The following is a 25,000-nucleotide window of genomic DNA, read 5'->3' as shown; positions in this document are numbered from 1 at the left end:
TTTATGATGGATAGATGGACTTTTATGATGGATAGATGCACTTTTATGATGGATAGATGGACTTTTATGCATGGATAGATGCACTTTTATGATGAATAGATGCACTTTTATGATGATAGATGGACTTTTATGATGGATAGATGCACTTTTATGATGGATAGATGCACTTTTATGATGGATAGATGCACTTTTATGATGGATAGATGGACTTTTATGATGGATAGAAGCACTTTTACGATGGATAGATGCACTTTTATGATGGATAGATGCACTTTTATGATGGATAGATGGACTTTTATGATGGATAGATGCACTTTTATGATGGATAGATGGACTTTTATGCATGGATAGATGCACTTTTATGATGATAGATGGAGTTTTATGATGGATAGGTGCACTTTTATGATGATAGATGCACTTTTATGATATATTGATGCACTTTTATGATGGATGGATGCACTTTGCACTTTTATGATATATTGATGCACTTTTATGATGGACAGATGCACTTTTATGATGGATAGAAGCACTTTTATGATGGATGGATGCACTTTGCACTTTTATGATGAATAGATGCATTTTTATGATGGATGGACTTTTATGATGGATGGACTTTTATGATGGATGGATGCACTTTTATGATGGATAGATGCATTTTTATGATGGATAGATGCACTTTTATGATGATAGATGCACTTTTATGATGATAGATGCACTTTTATAAGCCATTCACTGCCGTTATAAAGCTTGGAAGAGTCAGAACATTATTAATATAACTCTGATTGTGTTCGTCTGAAAGAATTGTCACACACACCTGGGATGACTTGAGGGCGAGTAAATCATGGGGTCATTGTCATTTTTGGGTGAACTATCCCTTTAACTAGCGTGAAACCTGACAGTGAAGCGTTCGTGATTAATGATGGTCTGTAGCACAGCCTCTGCGGACGCCGTCTGTCCACGCTGGTTTTGAAATCTGTACAGGAAGAGGAAACGACGGTAAGTGCATTTGTGTTTGTCAAGTATGGAGGAGCTGCAGGTCAAAGGTCGGACAGTCTCAGTTGTTCTCGAAGAGAGACAGCAGGTCGTCGTTGCTGCTGCTGGGAAGATCCGGAGGATCCAGGTAGGACAGAAGATCGTCGGGATTCATCAGGTCTGGCAGCAGCTGCAGGAGGAAAACAGTGACATCACACCCAAAGGATTAGTTCACCTTTAAATAAACTTTTGCTGATCATTTACTCACCCCCATGTCATCCAAGATGTCCATGTCTGTCTTTCTAAAGTCGAAAAGAAATTAAGGTTTTGGATGAAAACTTTCCAGGGTTTTTCTCCATATAATGGACTTCAATGGGACCCAAACGGTTCAAGGTCCAAAAGTCAGTTTCAGTGCAGCTTCAAAGGGCTTTAAACGACACCAGACGATGAATAAGGGTCTTATCTAGCGAAACCATCAGTTTCTGTGAGAAACCCAGCAGTATTTATGATATTATTTTACCTCTTAACAGATGAACGTGATCATCTCTGAGTGAGGTCAAAATACGAGCGTTGTCATAGATATATCGATCCTAGATGCCTCATTCTACTGATAAGTGCAGGCGCTAATGAGGCATCTACGATTGATATATCTATGACTACGCTCGTATTTGACCTCACTTAGCGGAAGTTATGGCGGAGCTCAGAGATGATCACGTTCGTCTGATAAGAGGTAAAATAATAGCATAAATACTGCTGGGTTTCTCTCAGTGTTCGGATCTTTTTAAATTCTCAGCCATCCGAATGGGCTAGTGACAGGAAGCACACGTGGCACGACTCGTGTTTGTCATTAGTCTTGTATTTTTGTTTTATTTATACAATTGACCACAGGTCATAAACCTGAAATAAGAAATAAACAGTGTTACAAATATATCCATTGAATATATAATGCAAAATAAACAAACATGAAGTAGTTACAATAAAATAACTAGATCTATTTCTGCTATAAATAAGAATACACTATCATATAATCTCCAATACAGTCTTACACAGCTGCGTTAGAACACCACAGAAACTACATTTCCCATCATGCATAGCAGCGCTCATGCGCAGAATATAACTATCACACGAGTCGGCAGGTAAGGTGCATTAATCATTATAACACTATAGTTCAATGTTTTACTAAATGAATGCAACTCCATCGCCTACCACACAACCGTCTGCTACATTAGTTTACTTGGTAATTTGTTAATTATCCAGTGTTCAAACATATCGCAAACCGAGAGAACTGAACAGTACACGCGCTAACCTAACTACAAATTAAGTCTCTCAGCACGGACTAAACGCAGCCGATGACGACAAATACACAAGTATGAAACTTTAAACATTCCTAAATTAAAGTACAGCAGACCGTAGCTTATGATAAACTTTTCAAAGGTTCTAAATTCGCTACATACCAACGGGCTGTGTGCTCCTGACGATGGATTGTGAATAATAATAACGCTGTGTTTTTTATGAAGCTTCCAACGCAACTGCGCATGCTGATACCCAAATGACCTCACGCAACAAAATAATCATCATGACGTAAATATAAATTTGCTTAAATAAATCCTACTGTTCTCAATATTTTAAGCAGACTTTTTTATAACCATACATTTTAACAATATATTTTCCTCGTGACCCAAAGAACCGAACACTCAGAAACTGATGGTTTCGCTAGATAAGACCCTTATTCATCATCTGGTGTCGTTTAAAGCCCTTTGAAGCTGCACTGAAACTGTCATTTGGACCTTGAACCGTTTGGAGCCCATTGAAGTCCATTATATGAAGAAAAATCCTGGACTGTTTTCATCCAAAACCTTAATTTCTTTTCGACTGCAGAAAGACAGACATGGACATCTTGGATGACATGAGGGTGAGTAAATTATCAGCAAAAGTTGATTTAAAAGTGAACTAATCCTTTAATACAGGAACAGCAGCTGATCATCAGTGACACGGCCTGAACTCACATCTAAAGACGCCTCCCGCACGTCTGCACTGCTCTGGCCCTCCAGGTTGGCCGGCGAGGGGTTAAAGGTCATCTCTGGGTGCATGTGGAGGCCGGGGGCGGAGCTCTGCTGGGTGGGCGGCGGCCTGCAGGGGTGGGGCGGGGCGTTGTGATGTAACGACTGACTGCTGGGCGGCCTATGCATACTGTGCTGCAGGGGATTGTGGGATTGATCTGTGTTGAGGGGGTGAGGCGCCTGTGAAGAACAGAAGACAGAAAATATACACAAGCTCACACAATTATTAATTAAGGATGCACAACATCTCAGTATTGGCAATGCTTCTCTCAGGTTACACACACACACACACACATACTCTCACACACACTCATACACATTCACAAGCTCTCACGCACACACTTCTCTGTCTCACACACATTCTTTCTCACACTCTCTCTCTCACACACACATTCTCTCACAGTCACACACACTCTCTCACACACACACTCTCTCACACACACATACACATTCACAAGCTCTCACACACATTTATCTGTCTCACACACATTCTCTCACACACTCTCTCTCTCACACACACACACACACACAGTCACACACACACACACACACACACACACACACACACACACACACACACACACACACACACACACACACACACACACACACACACAGTCACACACACACACACACACACACACACAGTCACACACACACACACACACACACACACACACACACACACACACACACACACACACACACACACACACACACACACACACACACACACACACACACACTCTCAAAAGCACACACTCTCTCAAACACACACTCTCTCTTTCTCTCAAACACACACAGACACACTCTCTTTCTCAAACACACACACTCACACACATTCTCTCAGTCACACACACACACACACACACACACACAGTCACACACACAAACAGTCTCACACACACACACACACACACTCTCTCACACACACTCACTCTCTCACACACACACACACACACACACTCTCTCTCTCACAGACACACTCTCTCACACACACTCTCTCTCTCTCTCTCAAACACACACACACAGTCGCACACACACACACACACACACACACACACACACACACACACACACACACACACACACACACACACACACACACACACACACACACACACACACTCACTCTCTCTCACATATACACACTCTCTCACAAACACACACACTCTCTCTCAAACACACACACACACACACACACTCACACACATTCTCTCACAGTCATACACACACACTCTCTCTCAAACACACACACACAGTCACACAAACACTCTCTCTAACACATACATACACACACTCTCTCATACACACACACACACACACACACACACACACACACACACACACACACACACACACACACACACACACACACACACACACTCTCTCTCTCACTCTTAACACACACACACACACACACACACACACACACACACACACACACACACACACACACACACACACACACACACACACACACACACACACACACACACACACTGCCCCTGCCCCTAAACCTAGCCCTCACAGGAGACTGTGCAGTTCACTTTCTGTGAAAAAAAACTTGTTCTCTATGATTTATAAGCATTTTGAAAAGTGAGGACATGGGGAACGTCCTCATATTTCACCCTCTTTTTGTAATACCCATGTCATTATACACATTTGTGTCCTGATATTTCACAAAAACATGCCCACACACAGACACACACACACACACACACACACACACACACACACACACACACACACACACACACACACACACACACACACACACACACACATATATATACACTGAACAAAACAGAGCCGTGATTGGTGATTTCAGATGTCAGTCACACTAAGTGGGCGGTCCGTGTGTGGTTTGGTGACTCACCGTGTCGTGTAGTGCGTGTGTCAGGCCGCTCTCAGAGGTCAGAAGGTCAGCGGGGCCGTGTGACAGGTGCGACCCCTGAATGAACTCGCTACCTGATGATGCTGCAGGGTTGCCATGGGGATAGTCACCAAACTTACTGTGGCCCTGGTAACTGTTGCCTGGTGAAACACAGAGCGACAAAAGCATTTACACGTGTGTATTCACACACACACACACACACACACACACACACACACACACACACACACACACACACACACACACACACACACACACACACACACACACACACAGTGTCCGTCATCATTGTTCTGTAGGGATGCATGAGATATAGAAATAAAATTGATATTGTAGGGCTGGGCAACAAATGATATCAAATCAGGATCAGCTCTGGACATTTTTACTTTTTTAATATTTATTAGGAAATATTTTTTTATTATGATACTAATCTGTAGGTTTGCAAAATCAAAAATCAAATCAAGTCTGTCTTTAATATGAAATATGAGCCTCTTATGCATCCAACGTGAAAACAAACATATGGATTATCATATACATTTATTTAGAGAAAGCCCTAGTGTTGTGCATAATTCAGTAGATGTGTGTGTTGTGCATAATTCAGTAGATGTGTGTGTAATTCAGTAGATGTGTGTGTAATTCAGTAGATGTGTGTGTTGTGCATAATTCAGTAGATGTGTGTGTAATTCAGTAGATGTGTGTGTAATTCAGTAGATGTGTGTGTTGTGCATAATTCAGTAGATGTGTGTGTAATTCAGTAGATGTGTGTGTTGTGTGTAATTCAGTAGATGTGTGTTGTGCATAATTCAGTAGATGTGTGTGTAATTCAGTAGATGTGTGTGTTGTGCATAATTCAGTAGATGTGTGTGTAATTCAGTAGATGTGTGTGTAATTCAGTAGATGTGTGTGTAATTCAGTAGATGTGTGTGTTGTGCATAATTCAGTAGATGTGTGTGTAATTCAGTAGATGTGTGTGTAATTCAGTAGATGTGTGTGTTGTGCATAATTCAGTAGATGTGTGTGTAATTCAGTAGATGTGTGTGTAATTCAGTAGATGTGTGTGTTGTGTGTAATTCAGTAGATGTGTGTTGTGCATAATTCAGTAGATGTGTGTGTAATTCAGTAGATGTGTGTGTTGTGCATAATTCAGTAGATGTGTGTGTAATTCAGTAGATGTGTGTTGTGTGTAATTCAGTAGATGTGTGTTGTGCATAATTCAGTAGATGTGTGTGTAATTCAGTAGATGTGTGTGTTGTGTGTAATTCAGTAGATGTGTGTGTAATTCAGTAGATGTGTGTGTAATTCAGTAGATGTGTGTGTTGTGTGTAATTCAGTAGATGTGTGTGTAATTCAGTAGATGTGTGTGTTGTGTGTAATTCAGTAGATGTGTGTGTTGTGTGTAATTCAGTAGATGTGTGTGTAATTCAGTAGATGTGTGTGTTGTGTGAAATTCAGTAGATGTGTGTGTAATTCAGTAGATGTGTGTGTTGTGTGTAATTCAGTAGATGTGTGTGTAATTCAGTAGATGTGTGTGTAATTCAGTAGATGTGTGTGTTGTGTGTAATTCAGTAGATGTGTGTGTAATTCAGTAGATGTGTATGTAATTCAGTAGATGTGTGTGTTGTGTGTAATTCAGTAGATGTGTGTGTAATTCAGTAGATGTGTGTGTTGTGTGTAATTCTGTAAATGTGTGTGTAATTCAGTAGATGTGTGTGTAATTCAGTAGATGTGCGTGTAATTCAGTAGATGTGTGTGTTGTGTGTAATTATGTAAATGTGTGTGTAATTCAGTAGATGTGTGTTGTGCGTAATTCAGTAGATGTGCGTGTAATTCAGTAGATGTGTGTTGTGCGTAATTCAGTAGATGTGCGTGTAATTCAGTAGATGTGTGTTGTGCGTAATTCAGTAGATGTGTGTGTAATTCAGTAGATGTGTGTTGTGCGTAATTCAGTAGATGTGTGTGTAATTCAGTAGATGTGTGTTGTGCGTAATTCAGTAGATGTGTGTGTAATTCAGTAGATGTGTGTGTAATTCAGTAGATGTGTGTTGTGCGTAATTCAGTAGATGTGTGTGTAATTCAGTAGATGTGTGTTGTGCGTAATTCAGTAGATGTGTGTGTAATTCAGTAGATGTGTGTTGTGCGTAATTCAGTAGATGTGTGTGTAATTCAGTAGATGTGTGTGTAATTCAGTAGATGTGTGTTGTGCGTAATTCAGTAGATGTGTGTGTAATTCAGTAGATGTGTGTTGTGTGTAATTCTGTAGATGTGTGTGTAATTCAGTAGATGTGTGTGTTGTGTGTAATTATGTAAATGTGTGTGTAATTCAGTAGATGTGTGTGTAATTCAGTAGATGTGTGTGTTGTGTGTAATTATCTAAATGTGTGTGTAATTCAGTAGATGTGTGTGTAATTCAGTAGATGTGCGTGTAATTCAGTAGATGTGTGTTGTGCGTAATTCAGTAGATGTGTGTGTAATTCAGTAGATGTGTGTTGTGCGTAATTCAGTAGATGTGTGTTGTGCGTAATTCAGTACATGTGTGTGTAATTCAGTAGATGTGTGTTGTGCGTAATTCAGTAGATGTGTGTGTAATTCAGAAGATGTGTGTGTTGTGTGTAATTATGTAGATGTGTGTGTAATTCAGTAGATGTGTGTGTTGTGTGTAATTCAGCAGATGTGTGTGTTGTGTGTAATTCAGTAGATGTGTGTGTAATTCAGAAGATGTGTGTGTTGTGTGTAATTCTGTAGATGTGTGTGTAATTCAGTAGATGTGTGTGTTGTGTGTAATTATGTAGATGTGTGTGTAATTCAGTAGATGTGTGTGTTGTGTGTAATTCAGCAGATGTGTGTGTTGTGTGTTATTCAGTAGATGTGTGTGTAATTCAGTAGATGTGTGTATAATTCAGTAGATGTGTGTGTGTGTGTAATTCAGTAAATGTGTGTGTGTGTGTGTGTGTGTGTGTGTGTGTGTAATTCAGTAAATGTGTGTGTGTGTGTGTGTGTAATTCAGTAGATGTGTGTGTAATTCAGTAGATGTGTGTGTGTGTGTGTGTGTGTGTGTGTGTAATTCAGTAAATGTGTGTGTGTGTGTGTGTATGTGTGTAATTCAGTAGATGTGTGTGTGTGTGTGTGTAATTCAGTAAATGTGTGTGTGTGTGTGTGTGTGTGTGTGTGTGTGTGTGTGTGTGTAATTCAGTAGATGTGTGTGTGTGTGTGTGTGTGTGTGTGTGTGTGTGTGTGTGTAATTCAGTAGATGTGTGTGTGTGTGTGTGTGTGTGTGTGTGTGTGTAATTCAGTAGATGTGTGTGTGTGTGTGTGTGTGTGCGCGCGCGTGCGCGTGTGTGTGTGTGCGTGTGTGTGTGTAATTCAGTAGATGTGTGTGTTGTGTTCAGTAGATGTGTGTGTGTGTGTGTGTGTGTGTGTGTAATTCAGTAGATGTGTGTGTAATTCAGTAGATGTGTGTGTGTGTGTGTGTGTGTGTGTGTGTGTGTGTGTGTGTGTGTGTGTGTGTGTGTGTGTGTGTGTGTGTGTGTGTGTGTGTGTGTGTGTGTGTGTGTGTGTGTACCGGCGCTGCTGAAGGGGTTAGTGCTGTTGTTCTGCGGGTTCAGGTTAGGGTATGGAGTCGCCCCTGGGCCGAGCTGAGCGATCATGTCCATCACGTTGGGCAGCACCATCTGACTGGGACTCGTGGTCTTGAAGCGCTTGGACACCAGCCCGTCCGGATCTTCCTTAATGTGCAGCTCAGATTTGATCTGGACCGGCCTCCAGCTGCACGACGGGTCTATCGTGACCTCCTCGAACTCGGAGCTGAAAGAGGATCTGCGGTCAGTCGAGTGACCTCTACAACCTGGTCAGCCGGATCAAGGACAGACTTACTTCTGGAGGGCGTTCAAGATCCCCCACGTGTACTGGTCCACCTCCAGACCCTCCAACACCGCGGATTTACTGAAGAGGAGAGACAGGAGATCAGAGCTGCACAATTCTACATCTCGGACGGGATTGAACCAGTGTGATACGTCATCATTTTCGTCAACAACCTTTTTTCACTGACGAAAACGAGACGATAACTAAATAAAAACTAGTGTTGGGTGACAAAAACTATGATGAAAATCAACTGTCATTTTCGTCAACAAATAAAAACGTGATGAAAATGTTAGTGAGGGTGGATTAGGGAAGAGATGGGGTCAGAACTGATGTTGTGTCACAGATGAGCACATTTGATCTGAGCTGATCTAACCGCTGGAAAACAATCAATCAATCAATAACACACATTTATGCCAGGCAATTGTTTATGAACTAATGCTGAGGAATAATGACAATGTTTACTTTACCATGTTTATATAGTAATATGTTTTAGACAGTTGTAACAATGCATATTTTATCTCCCTCATCTGAACTTGAATGAGCTCCTGCAACTGCAATAGTAAGGCGAGATTTCAAAATAAGAGTCCTGGTGTATTTCCAGCTGGTTTATAATTAAAAGTCACGCATTATATATTCGTTTTTGCTTACACAATAAACTGTATTTAATTTAATTCCCATTTAATTCATAGTCAGGAGGAAAGACGAGTATTTGACACATATTCAATAAAGTATCAGGGTTATAATAGTTCACTAAAACCATTAAAAAAATCTTCATTACTTTAAATTAAATAAATGTTAACTGAAATTAAAAAATAAATAAACAAACTAATTTGAAGCTTTAGCTTAACCTGATATGGCCTACTAACTAAAACAGAAATACAAAGTTATAAAACTATATAGATGTTTTTAAAAAACAAAGAAAAAAAAGTGAATTGAGCTCTTTCGTGTATTTTTAATGTAAAAAACAAAATGATGTCAAAATGTCAGTTCAAGTGACAGTCGGTTATGTAACGCTTATAATGTATTACAATTTAACTAAACTCATTAGATTTTAGGAGACTAAAACTAGACTAAAACTAAAAACAATTCAGGTGACTAAAATATGACTAAAACTAAATCAAAATTTGCTGTCAAAATGAGCACTGGATTGAACGGAGGGTCTTACTTGCACACCGGACATCTCCACGTGCCGCGCTCACAGTTCAGCTCCAGATACGACTCCAGGTCAAAGCACTGTAACAGAACATCATCTCAACATCAACACAAATATGATCATATTAATACTTAGAATCAGAAAGGATGCAGTAACTTAATCAAAAGTGACAGTATTATAATGTTACAAAGGATTTCTATCATATAGGATTTTCCATCAAAATTCCAGAAATATACATGTATACAAAAATGATATAAAAATAAAATGGTTTACTCATTCGACGTGCCGGCTGTTAGTAAGAGCCTCAGCATTTAATAAAAACTGGCTTTGATCGGTTAACTAATATGTTCTTCAATATGTTTCATGCGCGAGGGACGCCGGAAAAATGGACGTCTATCTGAGTCCAAAAATCTACGGGCAGCATGTGACCTGAAGCTGCACTCTTAGAAGAGATTGAACCTTTGGAGTTCAAAAAGGAACTTTAAAGTGCAAATATGAACTTCTAACTACAATAAAGGTTCAAAGTTGAACCTATAGGTTCTATAATGATCCACTGATTATTTGGCACATGTTGTCGGTTCATTTTAGAACCTTTGTTCTGGCAGAAGGGTTCATATAAGAACCTGGCCTGTTATCAAGGTTCCTTTATGAACCTTAGATGGACTGTAAAGATTGAACTATTTTGGTTTGCTTTTAGCCCCTGAACATACTGAACATGCACAAGAATGAACTTTTTTAATAGTTTCAGATTTAAAAAATTGCCTTGAAGCACTTGAATCATTTAAGCCACTCCATAATTGTTTACCTGTTAGTTTACAAAAAGACTTTAAGCAACACTACAGCCCTGAAACAAAAACACTGCTTTCAGGTTGCTAAATGCAACATTTTTGTAGAGAAGTCAATACATTATAAATCAGTAAACCTTAAAAGAAGTAAAAGAAGATTTTAACTGTAAATTATAAAGTGTAACTACAAACTATAGGGATACAAGTCCCAGTTCAATACATACCTTGGTTTTTAACCACGGTTTTCGGTTCGGTTCTAATGGCTTGACACATCAGTTTTTTACTATTCTATTCTTAGGCGACAGGAACAGCAAGAGGTTAAGGAGAAAAAATAAAAAAATTTATTGCAATACTCTATAAAATATACATTGATTCTTATTAAAGTTACTGTATTAAAGTTTTTCAGTCAAGAGCAGTGAGTGATTTTCTCTTTGTCTTTTGTTGTTGTATTAACATGAAAGGGATAGTTCACTCAAAAATGAAAATGCTGTCATCGATTACTCACGCTCAAGTTGTTTTACACCTAAATAAAGTTATTTCTTCTGTTGGACATAAAATATATTTTGAAGAATGTTGGAAACCAAACAGATCTGGCCCCCTTTGTAGGAAATAATAATATGAAGTCAATGCCTACCATCAACTGTCTGGTATTCAACTGTCTGTGTTCAACAGGAGAAATGAATACAGGTTTGGAACAATATTAGAGTGAGTAAATAATGACATCATTTTAGAGGTGAACTGTCCCTTTAAGGACCGCGTGTTCACCCCAGCTGTCAATTTTAGACCTGCCCGCATCACAGAGACACGCGCCGATTTTACTTTCACTTTAGACATAACCGACTGTGTTTATGTTAACTTTGTGTGTATTTGACAGTATTAGCGCAGTAAGACGACTATTAGTCCAGTAATCACGTGTTTGACAGGCGTTTAGTGTGCCAGCTCGGAAAAGAGCATGATAACCGGCAAGTTGTTAAAACGCATTCAAATAATGAACTTTCGTGATTGTGAATAACTATAGTGTTCCGTGAGTATAACTCTACCACTAACGTGCAAAACGCAAATGCAAAACCGAAAAAACGCAATTCACAAGCTCGTATTGAACCGTGAATGCCGTACCGAACGGTTCAATATTATATTGAGAATTGTGGCATCCCTACTACAAACCTTCGCTCTTTTACATTGTTTAAATTTTTTACAGTGTTTTATATAAAGATATAGCATAGTCTATTGCAACATCATGCTATTAATTAAAGAATAATCCACACAATTTTGGATTATTCTAGCAAAATGCCATCCAAGAAAGTAGTAATAATAGGCCTATCAAAAATAATAATAGGGTAGCCTAATAATAATAATTATTAGGCCTATTATTAATATTATTCTGCCTATTATTAATATTATTATTATTATCAATAATAATTGTTATTATTATTTGTATTATGCATAACGAAAACAATATTGTTCTGGTTATTTGAAACAAACAAAAAATTGTTACATTTTCAATAATAATAATAATAATAATAATAATATTATGTATATACCCATTATTATTATTATGAAAAGTTTTGAAAATTGAAACAATTAAATTTTTTGTTTGTAGCCTATAACACATAAACCTTAATAACCTTTCCATCTTTGTTTTTTAGCCACTTTAATTCTGCCAATACTGACATAATTCATTAGCAATTTAATTTCACTTAAGTTTCTAAATGTGATTCAAATTAAATTCATGTTATTTTCTTTTTGCTAATTAAATTGTGAAAGCTTTTCTGTCTGTGCAACGTAAATCACTGAATCTTCAATGGTCTGTCTCGCGCAAAAACCGTTACTTTGATGCGTGTGACGTCAGCAGATGGACGAGAGGATCGACTGGAATATATAGGTAAGACAAAATAAAGTGTCAAAATATCTACAAACCTTCTTGATATCTGTGATAATATAATGTGTAGTGTAATAATAAGGTTGGAGCTCATTATGTGACTCTTAGCAGTAAGATATATTTATTTAAATAACAAGATAGTAGGCTAATAGGCCAACGAGTTATGATTTGGCTTATGGATAGCCTATAACTGAAGGCCTAAGATAGGCTACAAGTGGTTCTCAACTAAAATTATTAACTAATTTACTTTATTCATTTTAATTGTAAACACCTTAGCGTTATTTTTGCGCAATTGCTCAGGGAAAATTACACCATAGAGCCATAAAGTCCAACCAGTATTAGCCTACGTCTTTTTCTGTAGGACTTAATTTGGTATTTCACATGGGTCTCAACATCTCAACACATAACATTGCCCAAACAGTGTGGCCAGCAAATTATCAGCTATACCCAAATTTCCTATGGCAATAAAAAATGTTTTTCTTCAACAGGACGGAGCAAATGGAGATAAAAAATTATTCAAACACTGTTTAATCATATGTGCACATATATATGGTAATTGTATATAGCATAATTAATTATTAATTTAGCATAATAAACTAAATTAATTAACTAATTTAGCATACTTATTCATTTTAGAGCATGATGGATGACAATTTTTATCTCTCTTTTTCCCCAGGTCTCCAACAAGTGAACAATATAACAAGGTGTGTTCAGCCCTTGTTACCAAATACCAATTCTTGAGAGACAGGACAAGAAGGGGATATGTAAGAACATGATAGAGTTTTTTAATACTTCCTTGATATTGTTATCTGGAAGGTGATACATATTTAATTATTAAATGTTTTTAATTTAAGGAGTCATGGCATGAGATGCTTAAGAACAAATTCAAGAAAGAAAGATCACCCTTGGTTGACATTGAAGAGATAAGTCTGCTGCAGATTCAGCAAAGCACCATATGATTTTTGAAAACATCCAACAGACATGTAACACTATGAAGGCAACTAATAGAGAAGTATGCCACATTATATGACACCTTAATAGAAATTTATAGCAATGGATGTCTTTATTTTATTTTATTTTTTAGACTGAGGATCTATCTGTAATCCAAGACATGTATCAAAAGAGACCAAGGTTTGAAGAGGTAATAGTCACAAACAGAAAAATCTAATTAAAATAATTTAAGAATAGGTTAAAGTATACAGTTATTAAATGAGTGCATGTGTTTTTGTTGATATAATCAGGAGAAGATGAATACAGCATATAGGGATCCACTTGGAGAGAATGAAAACAGAATGCTTGAAGAGGACACCAAATGTCAGACTTTTACAAGACTACATGGGACGGACAAGGAATGAGAGGACAGACATGAAACATCATTCCACAAAATAAATACTATCATGATATCCAGCCCTTTAAATCCCCTCTATTGTGAGTAGAATTGAATTCCAAATATGTATTCAAAGCAATGAACATTTGTACATTTTTGTTAATACTTTTGTTGTTGTTGTTGTTGTTGTTAATAGCTTGTATTAGAGTTGGAAAGCATATATGAAAACATTGAAAAGAACATTCTGACAAATCTTGCCCTGGTGGCACAGAAAGTTATCAATGAGTGCAACAGAAGAGAAGACGGGGTGGATATTTGAGCTGAGTTTGGCTGAAGCGGGAAAAAAAACCATGTTGATTTGAAGGTAATGATTATGAATATGAATGAAAATGTATACTGAATCTCTGTTTTATAATAAATATACAATTCACAATTAACATAATATCCATGGATATTTTCACAATTTTATATTTAAGGTCTCTCAATGGCTGTTGCTGTCCTGCTGCTTCCACTTTTATTCAAGGAGAGTCCGAGATCTCTATATCTTATCAATGAGGTAGCCTACACTATACCTATAAAAGTAGGTTTTTATGCCCTTTATCCTTGAATGTGTGCAGGTTCCACTATAGAGTGGTGCAGGTATGACGTCAAAACCCCACACCCTGGTTCCCTTGAGATTTTCTTATGGGGTTTTACAATGTTTGTTTTTTTCTTTTTTTCTGCAAATTACTCTTCTGGGTTCTGACGTCATACCTGCACAGACTATAATAGGGTTCTTGCAACCAAAACATTCATTATTAGTTTTTGACAAAAACATTCTAACATTGGGCAAATTTAACCAGTTATGATGTCACAAAGTCATATATTTCTTAATGACCTTTTTTTTGTTTACTTTTTTTTTTCAATGTTTTTTTTTACAGATGGTATTTTAACTGCTATATCGTTATATCTAATATAACATTATCCTCTCTTTGTTTAGGAATCCCGTAAACCCAACCCTGTGCTGTACATAAAGGGACGTGTCTTGGGTGGAAGGGGCGAAGGTCTGTGAAGTGGATGATTGACCATGGCTCTTGTTTTTTTTAATGGCAATACACTTCATCTTCAACATTGAGTATGCTGCAAAGATGAGAAACACCCTGATATTTGTTGAAAAGTTTTTTAATGTGGCATAACGCAGAAACCAAAATACCACCCACCGTGATTAAAATGGCAATTTTTTTGTTTGACTGAATATATATATATATATATATATATATATATATATATATATATATATATATATATATATATATATATATTGGAATATATAAATACATGGAATGGGTTGTTGTAAGCATTAATATTTTCTGAATATATATAAATATATAACCAAAAGTGTGTGGGTGTGTAAATGCATGTAAATACATGAAATGGGTTGTATTTTTCCCCTAAATACTGTGAATATTCAGTTCCATTCAATAATTTTTTTTATTTATTTTTTTTCATGAAAGAATATTCTATATTCTATATTAGTTTTAATAAGTCTTCGTTTGTACTTTGTATCCAGTGCTAAAAATTGTATATGCCTATATAAAATAAATATTTAATGGAGAATAATATGTTTGGTATGTGTTGTGAAATGAGATTAAAGTAATGGATAATAATAATAATAATAATAATAATAATAATAATAATAATAATAATAACAACAACAAACATGCATGCATGCTAAAAGCGTGTCTAAAAAGGTTCAAAATGGAACCCATGCGGTTCATTAATGCACCTTTAAGTGAAGGTTCCAATTAGAACCTTTTCCAAAAGGTTCAAAAATGAACCTTTAAGGTTCCCCCACAGTTGCAATTTCCAGGAACCTCAAAAGGTTCATTTTTGAACCTTTTCTTCTTAGAGTGTGGTCTCTAATTGGTTCTTAAAGATCCTCCTCCGGTCGCTGCGTCCCTGGCGAATCAGAATTGGATGCGTGTTATTTTATCCAATCTGATTGGTTCTCGTCACCTGTCATTCAACTTTCCGCTCTTGGCCACTAAAGCGAAAGTGCGCAGGCGACATACACTGCAAAAAATGCTTTTCTTACTTAGTATTTTTGTCTTGTTTTCAGTCCAAATATCTAAAAAAATCTTACATTAAGAAGCATTTACTAGACAAGCAAAAGTTTTTGTCTTGTTTTGGGGGAAAATAACTAAAAATTAAGGGAGTTTTTCCTTAAAATAAGCAAAATAATCTGCCAATAGGGTAAACAAAATAATCTTGTTTTATGTTCGAATTAAGATTATTTTCCTTACCCCATCGGCAGATTATTTTGCTTATTTTAAGCAAAAACTCCCTTCATTTTGAGTTATTTTCCCCCAAAAACTTTTGCTTGTCTAGTAAATGCTTCTTAATGTAAGATTTTTTAGGTATTTGGACTGAAAACAAGACAAAAATACTAAATAAGAAAAGCATTTTTTTTGCAGTGTAGTCACTCCGACTCCGCCAAAACCTTGTTAAGATGATCAGTTTCGTAGAGATGGCAGCAGTTAAACCAAATTCTTTCACAAGGCGTTCGCTGGAAGAAAAAAAAGGATAAACGGTCCCGAATCAACGCGATTTACAAATCCAGCACAGGCCAGTGACAGAGGAAGAAGCTACACTCGCGCTTGTTATGAGAAACGCTGGATGTGTTGTTAGCAATGCCCTTAATTGCTTTCCCTGTCTTTTATTTTAAAGTGCCTGTACTGAAGTTTTGTGGACATCAACGGGGATAAGAGACCTCAAATATCTGACTGAACAATGCAAACGTCATGACACTACTGAGATGACTGACTTTAATCAGAGAGTCATTGAGAAAGAAAGGAGAGCAAAATGTATGTAGTCAACATGCTAGTCTGTTGTGGCTTTTTTTTGTTGTTTTTCCTTTCCTCATTCAATTATATGTGGGAAATGAATGTGTAAAAAGATAAAAGTGAAGACACTGTCCCCGTCCCCCCCCCGCCCCGCCGAAAAAAACGCCCCCCAAAAATAGTTATCACCAGCCGCCACTGATAGACGTAATAATTTCAATGTTATAATTGTGAAACAAGTCATAAAAGCCAGTGTTTAAGTGGTGTAAAGACTTCCTGACCTGCACATGTTTGCAGTCGTGGCCTCTCGCCGGCAGCTGAATACGCCGGAACGTGATCGGACATTTTAAAGACACTCTGATGGCCGTTTGCTCCACCCCATCGTCAGCATTCAGTCCGGCCCCGGCCACAGACACAGCGACACTGCTGAAGCTCCTCTTCACTGAAGACACACATCATTACAACACTGATCAGTGAGCCTGAGCCACAGAAACAGAGGAGACTGAAGCGTTACCCTTCGTGATGCAGTGTTCAGCGGTGAGGAGTCTCTTCCTCAGTAAGCCCTGCAGAACCGATCGAACCGACGGCCGGTGGACCAGCTGGAGGACGAACAGGTGCGACTGCAGAGAGAACAGACCACAACGCTCACATAACGCTCACATAACACTTACATAGTGCTCACACAACACTCACACAGCGCTCCCACAACGCTCACACAATGCTCTCACAACGCTCACATAACGCTCACATAACACTTACATAGTGCTCACACAACACTCACACAGCGCTCCCACAACGCACACACAATGCTCTCACAACGCTCACATAACGCTCACATAACACTTACATAGTGCTCACACAACACTCACACAGCGCTCCCACAACGCTCACACAATGCTCTCACAACGCTCACACAACGCTCACATAACACTTACATAGTGCTCACACAACACTCACACAGCGCTCCCACAACGCTCACATAACACTTACATAGTGCTCACACAACACTCACACAGCGCTCCCACAACGCACACACAATGCTCCCACAACGCTCACACAACGCTCACATAACACTTACATAGTGCTCACACAACACTCACACAGCGCTCCCACAACGCACACACAGCGCTCCCACAACGCACACATAACGCTCACACAACGCTCACATAACACTTACATAGTGCTCACACAACACTCACACAGCGCTCCCACAACGCTCACATAACACTTACATAGTGCTCACACAACACTCACACAGCGCTCCCACAACGCACACACAATGCTCCCACAACGCTCACACAACGCTCACATAACACTTACATAGTGCTCACACAACACTCACACAGCGCTCCCACAACGCACACACAATGCTCCCACAACGCTCACACAACGCTCACATAACACTTACATAGTGCTCACACAACACTCACACAGCGCTCCCACAACGCTCACACAATGCTCCCACAACGCTCCCACAACGCTCACATAACACTTACATAGTGCTCACAAAACACACACAGCGCTCCCACAACGCTCACATAACACTTACATAGTGCTCACACAACACTCACACAGCACTCCCACAACGCTCACACAACACTCACACAGCGCTCCCACAACGCTCACATAACACTTACATAGTGCTCACACAACACTCACACAGCGCTCCCACAACGCACACACAATGCTCCCACAACGCACACACAACGCTCACATAACACTTACATAGTGCTCACACAACACTCACACAGCACTCCCACAACGCACACGCAATGCTCTCACAACGCTCACACAACGCTCACATAACACTTACATAGTGCTCACACAACACTCACACAGCGCTCCCACAACGCTCACATAACACTTACATAGTGCTCACACAACACTCACACAGCGCTCCCACAACGCTCACATAACACTTACATAGTGCTCACACAACACTCACACAGCGCTCCCACAACGCTCACATAACACTTACATAGTGCTCACACAACACTCACACAGCGCTCCCACAACGCACACACAGCGCTCCCACAACGCTCACATAACACTTACATAGTGCTCACACAACACTCACACAGCGCTCCCACAACGCTCACATAACACTTACATAGTGCTCACACAACACTCACACAGCGCTCCCACAACGCACACACAATGCTCCCACAACGCTCACATAACGCTCACATAACACTTACATAGTGCTCACACAACACTCACACAGCGCTCCCACAACGCACACACAATGCTCTCACAACGCTCACACAACGCTCACATAACACTTACATAGTGCTCACACAACACTCACACAGCGCTCCCACAACGCACACACAATGCTCTCACAACGCTCACACAACGCTCACATAACACTTACATAGTGCTCACACAACACTCACACAGCGCTCCCACAACGCACACGCAATGCTCTCACAACGCTCACATAACGCTCACACAGCGCTCCCACAACGCTCACATAACACTTACATAGTGCTCACACAACACTCACACAGCGCTCCCACAACGCACACACAATGCTCCCACAACGCTCACATAACGCTCACATAACACTTACATAGTGCTCACACAACACTCACACAGCGCTCCCACAACGCACACGCAATGCTCTCACAACGCTCACATAACGCTCACACAGCGCTCCCACAACGCTCACATAACACTTACATAGTGCTCACACAACACTCACACAGCGCTCCCACAACGCACACACAATGCTCCCACAACGCTCACATAACGCTCACATAACACTTACATAGTGCTCACACAACACTCACACAGCGCTCCCACAACGCACACACAATGCTCTCACAACGCTCACACAACGCTCACATAACACTTACATAGTGCTCACACAACACTCACACAGCGCTCCCACAACGCACACGCAATGCTCTCACAACGCTCACATAACGCTCACATAACACTTACATAGTGCTCACACAACACTCACACAGCGCTCCCACAACGCACACACAATGCTCACACAGCGCTCCCACAACGCTCACATAACACTTACATAGTGCTCACACAACACTCACACAGCGCTCCCACAACGCACACACAATGCTCCCACAACGCTCACACAACGCTCACATAACACTTACATAGTGCTCACACAACGCTCACACAGCACTCCCACAACGCACACACAATGCTCTCACAACGCTCACACAATGCTCACATAACACTTACATAGTGCTCACACAACACTCACACAGCGCTCCCACAACGCACACACAATGCTCTCACAACGCTCACACAACGCTCACATAACACTTACATAGTGCTCACACAACACTCACACAGCGCTCACACAGCGCTCCCACAACGCACACACAATGCTCTCACAACACTCACACAACGCTCACATAACACTTACATAGTGCTCACACAACGCTCTAATAACGCTCACACAACACTCACACAGCGCTCACAAAACGCACACACAATGCTCTCACAACGCTCACACAACGGTCTCACAACGCTCACAAAACACTCACACAACGCTCACACAACACTCATACAACGCTCACACAACGGTCTCACAACGTTCTCACAACGCTCACACAACAGTCTCACAAGTTCTGACTGCATCTCTTCACTAATCGACCCTCACTAACATTTTCGTCTTGTTTTTATTCGTTGTTGAAAATGACAGTTGATTTTCCTCATAGTTTTTGTCATCCAACACTGGTTTTTATTTAGTTATCGTCTCGTTTCGTCAGTGAAAAAAAGGTTGTTGACAAAAACTCGCAATTAACACTGCGGACACTTTCTATGTGAATGCTATATATTTCACATAAAAAACAGCCGTTTTACATTTGGAATAATATTTTACAATTTGTACTCTTTTATTGATCAAATAAATGCAGTGTTGGTGAGCAGGAGACACTTGTATCTAAGGTCAGAATAATTTATGACAAAAATGAGAATAAAATTCAAAATTGACAGTCGAAATTGACAATTGACGTAATAATTTTCAATTTAGTAAATACATTTTTACTGTTTAAGTGATAATTTCGACTTGGTATTCCAGAATTTCTACTTTTTATGTCATAATTTCAATTTAGTATATCATAATTTTGTTTTAGTATGTCATAATTCTGACGTTATCCTAACCATGTCTTAAGTCTGAAGGGTCATGTGACTCTGAAGACTGGAGTAATGATGATAAATTCAGCTTTGATCACAAAAATATGAAGTTTTCAACATTGATAAAAATTAGGGCTCTCAAGTTTTGAACTGAGTTCAGAGTGAGATTTTGGCGACGGTGGGGACGAGGTTCTGATCTGAAAAATTTGTATAAATAAATAAATAATATATTTTTTTAATTTAATTAAACATTTCTCTCTCTCTCTCTCTGTGTGTGTGTGTGTGTGTGTGTGTGTGTGCATAGTGTTAATTTTTGCATTTCTCTATTTCAAAGATGTTAGGGAAGAGGCAAATTAATAATCCATAATATTTTAGAATATATATATATATTTCAGAATTTACTGTGTTGTAAATATCATTTATTCTGAAGCAATAGTCTTACCAGTGTTCAATCAGCTTTGAGATATTTAAATCTGCATATCTTTGATATTTTTACCTTTTATGAAGGGCATTTTCCCATAATCTTATTAAATATAGGCTATGCTTTCATTTTATATTCTTAAATTTGATCTATAAATTAAATTAGAATAAGACACTGTAGGGCTGTTGCCAATCAAATTAAATCATTCACACTGAATGAGAGATTGTTTTAAATATTTTTGAATATCCAAATAAGAAATGTTGGAAAGAAAACATTAAACTAAAACACCAGTAGGTGGCAGAATGTAAACGTTGTTGTTGCAGGAATATCTAAATCTTACCCGGATACAGCAATGCTATTTTCTGATTGGCTGTTCGGTAGCTGTATTTTTTATTTGATTGGCTGGGGCGTGGCAGGGCCTTCTGAACTCTATGTGGAAACTCTTCCTCTTAAAGGGATAGTTCACCCAAAAATGAAAATGACCCCATGATTTACTCACCCTCAAGTCATCCGAGGTGTGTATGACATTCTTCTTTCAGACTAATAAAATCTGAGTTATATTACAAAAGTCCAGACTAATCCAAGCTTTATAATTGGATTCATAGTGGCTCTGTTTTTGAAGTCCATAAAAAGTGCATCTGTCCGTCATATAACTGCTCCACACGTGTTAATAAAGGCCTTCTGAAGCGAATCAACGCGTTTGTGTAAGAAAAATATCCATATTTAAAACTTTATCAAGTAAACTTTCGGCCGACTGCCTTCCCTGTTCAATTTATGGAAAAATTGTTGAAAGTTCCCCTGCGGATGGAAAGACTAACGCTCAGGTCCGCTCGCCATGACGTCACATCTTGAGTTTCACTTTCAACATTCAACACTTTTCCACAGAAAGCGGTCGGCCGAAAGTTTACTTGATAAAGTTTTAAATATGGATATTTTTATTACACAAACGCATCGATTCGCTTCAGAAGGCCTTTATTAACACCTCAGAGCCGCGTGGAGCAGTTATATGACGGACAGATGCACTTTTACGGACTTCAAAAACAGAACAACTATGAATCCAATTCTAAAGCTTGGATTAGCCTGGACTTTTGTAATATAACTCAGATTTTATTCGTCTGACAGAAGAATGTCAAACACACCTCGGATGACTTGAGGGTGAGTAAATCATGGGCTAATTTTCATTTTTGGGTGAACTATCCCTTTAATAGCGCCGCAACTTGGTGGGCATTATCCTGGAAATTTCTCTGCGCGAGAAATACAAGGTGTGGCGTGTGAGTGTGTGAACCGTTTGAAATGCGGACTTGAGAGCCCTGTAATAATCATAAATGTTTTTTGAGCATCAAGTCATCATATTAGACAGTCCTTCCAGAAAAATGCGGCTATTTTTTGTGATTGTTGCAGGCAAAAATCCTTGATTATGCGGCACGTTTTCTTAAAAAATGCGATGAAAAATGCGGGATATTTATGCAATTTTATGCGATAAAATTGCGGGAACTTGCAAAAACTGCGGTTTGATGAGAAAGAGAAAAAAAGCACTACATCACAGAAAGTGCTGGAATATTTAAGTTCTCATCTTGTTTTATTGAAGACCTTAATAATGGCTCAAATTTACAAAACATTTAGTCAATCAAGTTCTGTAGCTTTACAAAAGGAATATGCTACAACTTCTGAAAAAATGAATAAATAACTTCCTGTTTTACAGATGTCGCTATACAAAACAGACATTTGAGTGCTTCCAATGCACAAAGTGCAATCTCTTAAAGGGTTAGTTCACCCAAAAATGAAAATTATGTCATTAATGACTTCCCTTTATGTTGTTGGACACAAATTAAGATATTTTAGTTGAATTCCGATGGCTCAGAAAGGCCTCCATTGGCACAATGTACACTCTCAAGACCCATAAAAGGTAGCCTACTAAAGACGTCGTTACAAAGTCCATCTCTCTACAGTGGTTCCACAATAACTTTATGAAGCGACGATAATAGTTATTGTGTGCAAAAAAAAACTAAATAACGACTTATATAGTGATGACTGATTTCAAAACACAGCATCATGATGCTATGAATCATCGAGTCGATTCATGATTTGGATCGCGTGTCAAACTGCAGAAATACGTGACTTTGGCGATCCAACCCGCTGAATCGACTCATTGATTCATAACGCTTCAAACCGCTGAATCGACTCATTGATTCATAACGCTTCAAACCGCTGAATCGACTCATTGATTCATAACGCTTCAAACCGCTGAATCGACTCATTGATTCATAAAGCTTCATGATGCTGTGTTTTGAAATCAGTCAGCACACAGGTAAACTGCTTTGCTCTTTTGCTGTTATTTTTGTTGGCCAATGGGAGTTTGTGCTGCATCATGGTTTCACCGGTATCTATGGTTTCTCCACGGGGTTTGAAGCTTTTCGATGACGTTCGCGTCGGGTAATCACGTCACTTCAAAACGTTCCCATGGCAATAGGCGGAAATGGCGGCTCTTGTGTGAAGTAAACGAAAAATTTTCAACTTTCTGCTAATATATATGACTTTTTTTGCAACGAAAATGCGGGGATTATGAAATCATGATAGCCCCGCATATTTTGCACGCGGAAATAGGCAATTTATGCGGCGAAAGTGCGGCGTATTTGAAAAAATGCGGCCCCCGCATGAATATGCGGACTTTGGCTGATTATGCGTTAAATCACGCGATCGCATAATCGCGTTTTCCTGGAGGGACTGATTAGAATGATGTCTGAAGGATCATGTGACACTGAAGTGTGTGTGTGTGTGTGTGTGTGTGTGTGTGTGTGTGTGTGTGTGTGTGTGTGTGTGTGTGTGTGTGTGTGTGTGTGTGTGTGTGTGTGTGTGTGTGTGTGTGTGTGTGTGTAAACTCACACAGCAGCAGGCCGCCACCGTGATCTGGATGGTGTTGCGGCCCGGCTGACACACGGGCTTCAGGTGCAAGGCTTTGTGGGAAGTCTTGTTGTCGCCGCGCTCGATGCTGAGAGGTGTGGCGTTGACGCTCACCTGGACGGACGCCGGCCAGTTAGTGTGCATCTGTCTGTCTTCATGATGATAACACTTGAACTGAAGCTCCAGATCAGACCTGACACACACACACACACACACACACAGATGTGAGCATTAGTAGAGTGCTAATAAATTGCTATAGACCACTCATTTCGATATTAAAATATTTAGCTGCCAGATCCAATATGTATTGCAAAGTATTTTTATGCATTCATCATTTTACACACATTGACTCTCAATTGCCAGGATGTTGATTTCTGCTTAACCACTTTAAATATTACAAAAATAGTGCTGTAATAATAAAATAAAAATATTATATAAAATATATTTTAATCAAATATATAAATAATGTAATAAATTATTACATTTATTATTATAAAAAATACACTAAAACAGTGATGTTTAGCATTACAGTTACGTTTTATTGTATCTATTATTTCTTCGTCAATTTATTAAAAATGAACTAAAATAAATTATTTTACACTTGATTATTATAATAAAATAATTAAAACAATTATAATCAATTAAAACGGTGATGTTTAATCTTGTATTACCGCTACTTTTTATTGTATAAATAATTTTATCATCAATTTATTCGAATTAACTATAATAAATTATTATTCATTTTATAATTATAATAAAATTATGTAAAAAATACAATTATAATTGTATTATAATAAATTAAAACAGTGATGTTTAGC

At 38.8% G+C, this 25,000-nt stretch overlaps 1 protein-coding gene across 1 annotated transcript in view; it reads right to left on the bottom strand.

The window, feature by feature from the left end:
* Positions 1 to 25,000, bottom strand: part of LOC307116871 (zinc finger MIZ domain-containing protein 1) — a 93,054-nt gene that overhangs the window by 771 nt on the left and 67,283 nt on the right. Inside the window, exons 15-23 of the mRNA XM_079801346.1 lie at positions 24,165 to 24,375; positions 17,265 to 17,370; positions 17,032 to 17,192; positions 9,953 to 10,020; positions 8,800 to 8,868; positions 8,489 to 8,730; positions 4,912 to 5,069; positions 2,979 to 3,212; positions 1 to 1,162 (exon numbers count right to left, since the gene is read on the bottom strand). The exon at positions 1 to 1,162 is cut by the window's left edge and continues 771 nt beyond it. Coding sequence (XP_079657472.1) covers positions 1,055 to 1,162; positions 2,979 to 3,212; positions 4,912 to 5,069; positions 8,489 to 8,730; positions 8,800 to 8,868; positions 9,953 to 10,020; positions 17,032 to 17,192; positions 17,265 to 17,370; positions 24,165 to 24,375 — 1,357 coding nt within the window. The 3' untranslated portion in view covers positions 1 to 1,054. The remainder of the gene's footprint in view (positions 1,163 to 2,978; positions 3,213 to 4,911; positions 5,070 to 8,488; positions 8,731 to 8,799; positions 8,869 to 9,952; positions 10,021 to 17,031; positions 17,193 to 17,264; positions 17,371 to 24,164; positions 24,376 to 25,000) is intronic.

Source organism: Gobio gobio (genome assembly GCF_949357685.1).
Source record: "Gobio gobio genome assembly, chromosome: 20".
Taxonomy (NCBI): domain Eukaryota; kingdom Metazoa; phylum Chordata; class Actinopteri; order Cypriniformes; family Gobionidae; genus Gobio; species Gobio gobio.
The sequence above is the reverse complement of the archived record's forward strand: the minus strand, read 5'-3'. Positions and strand labels throughout refer to the sequence as shown.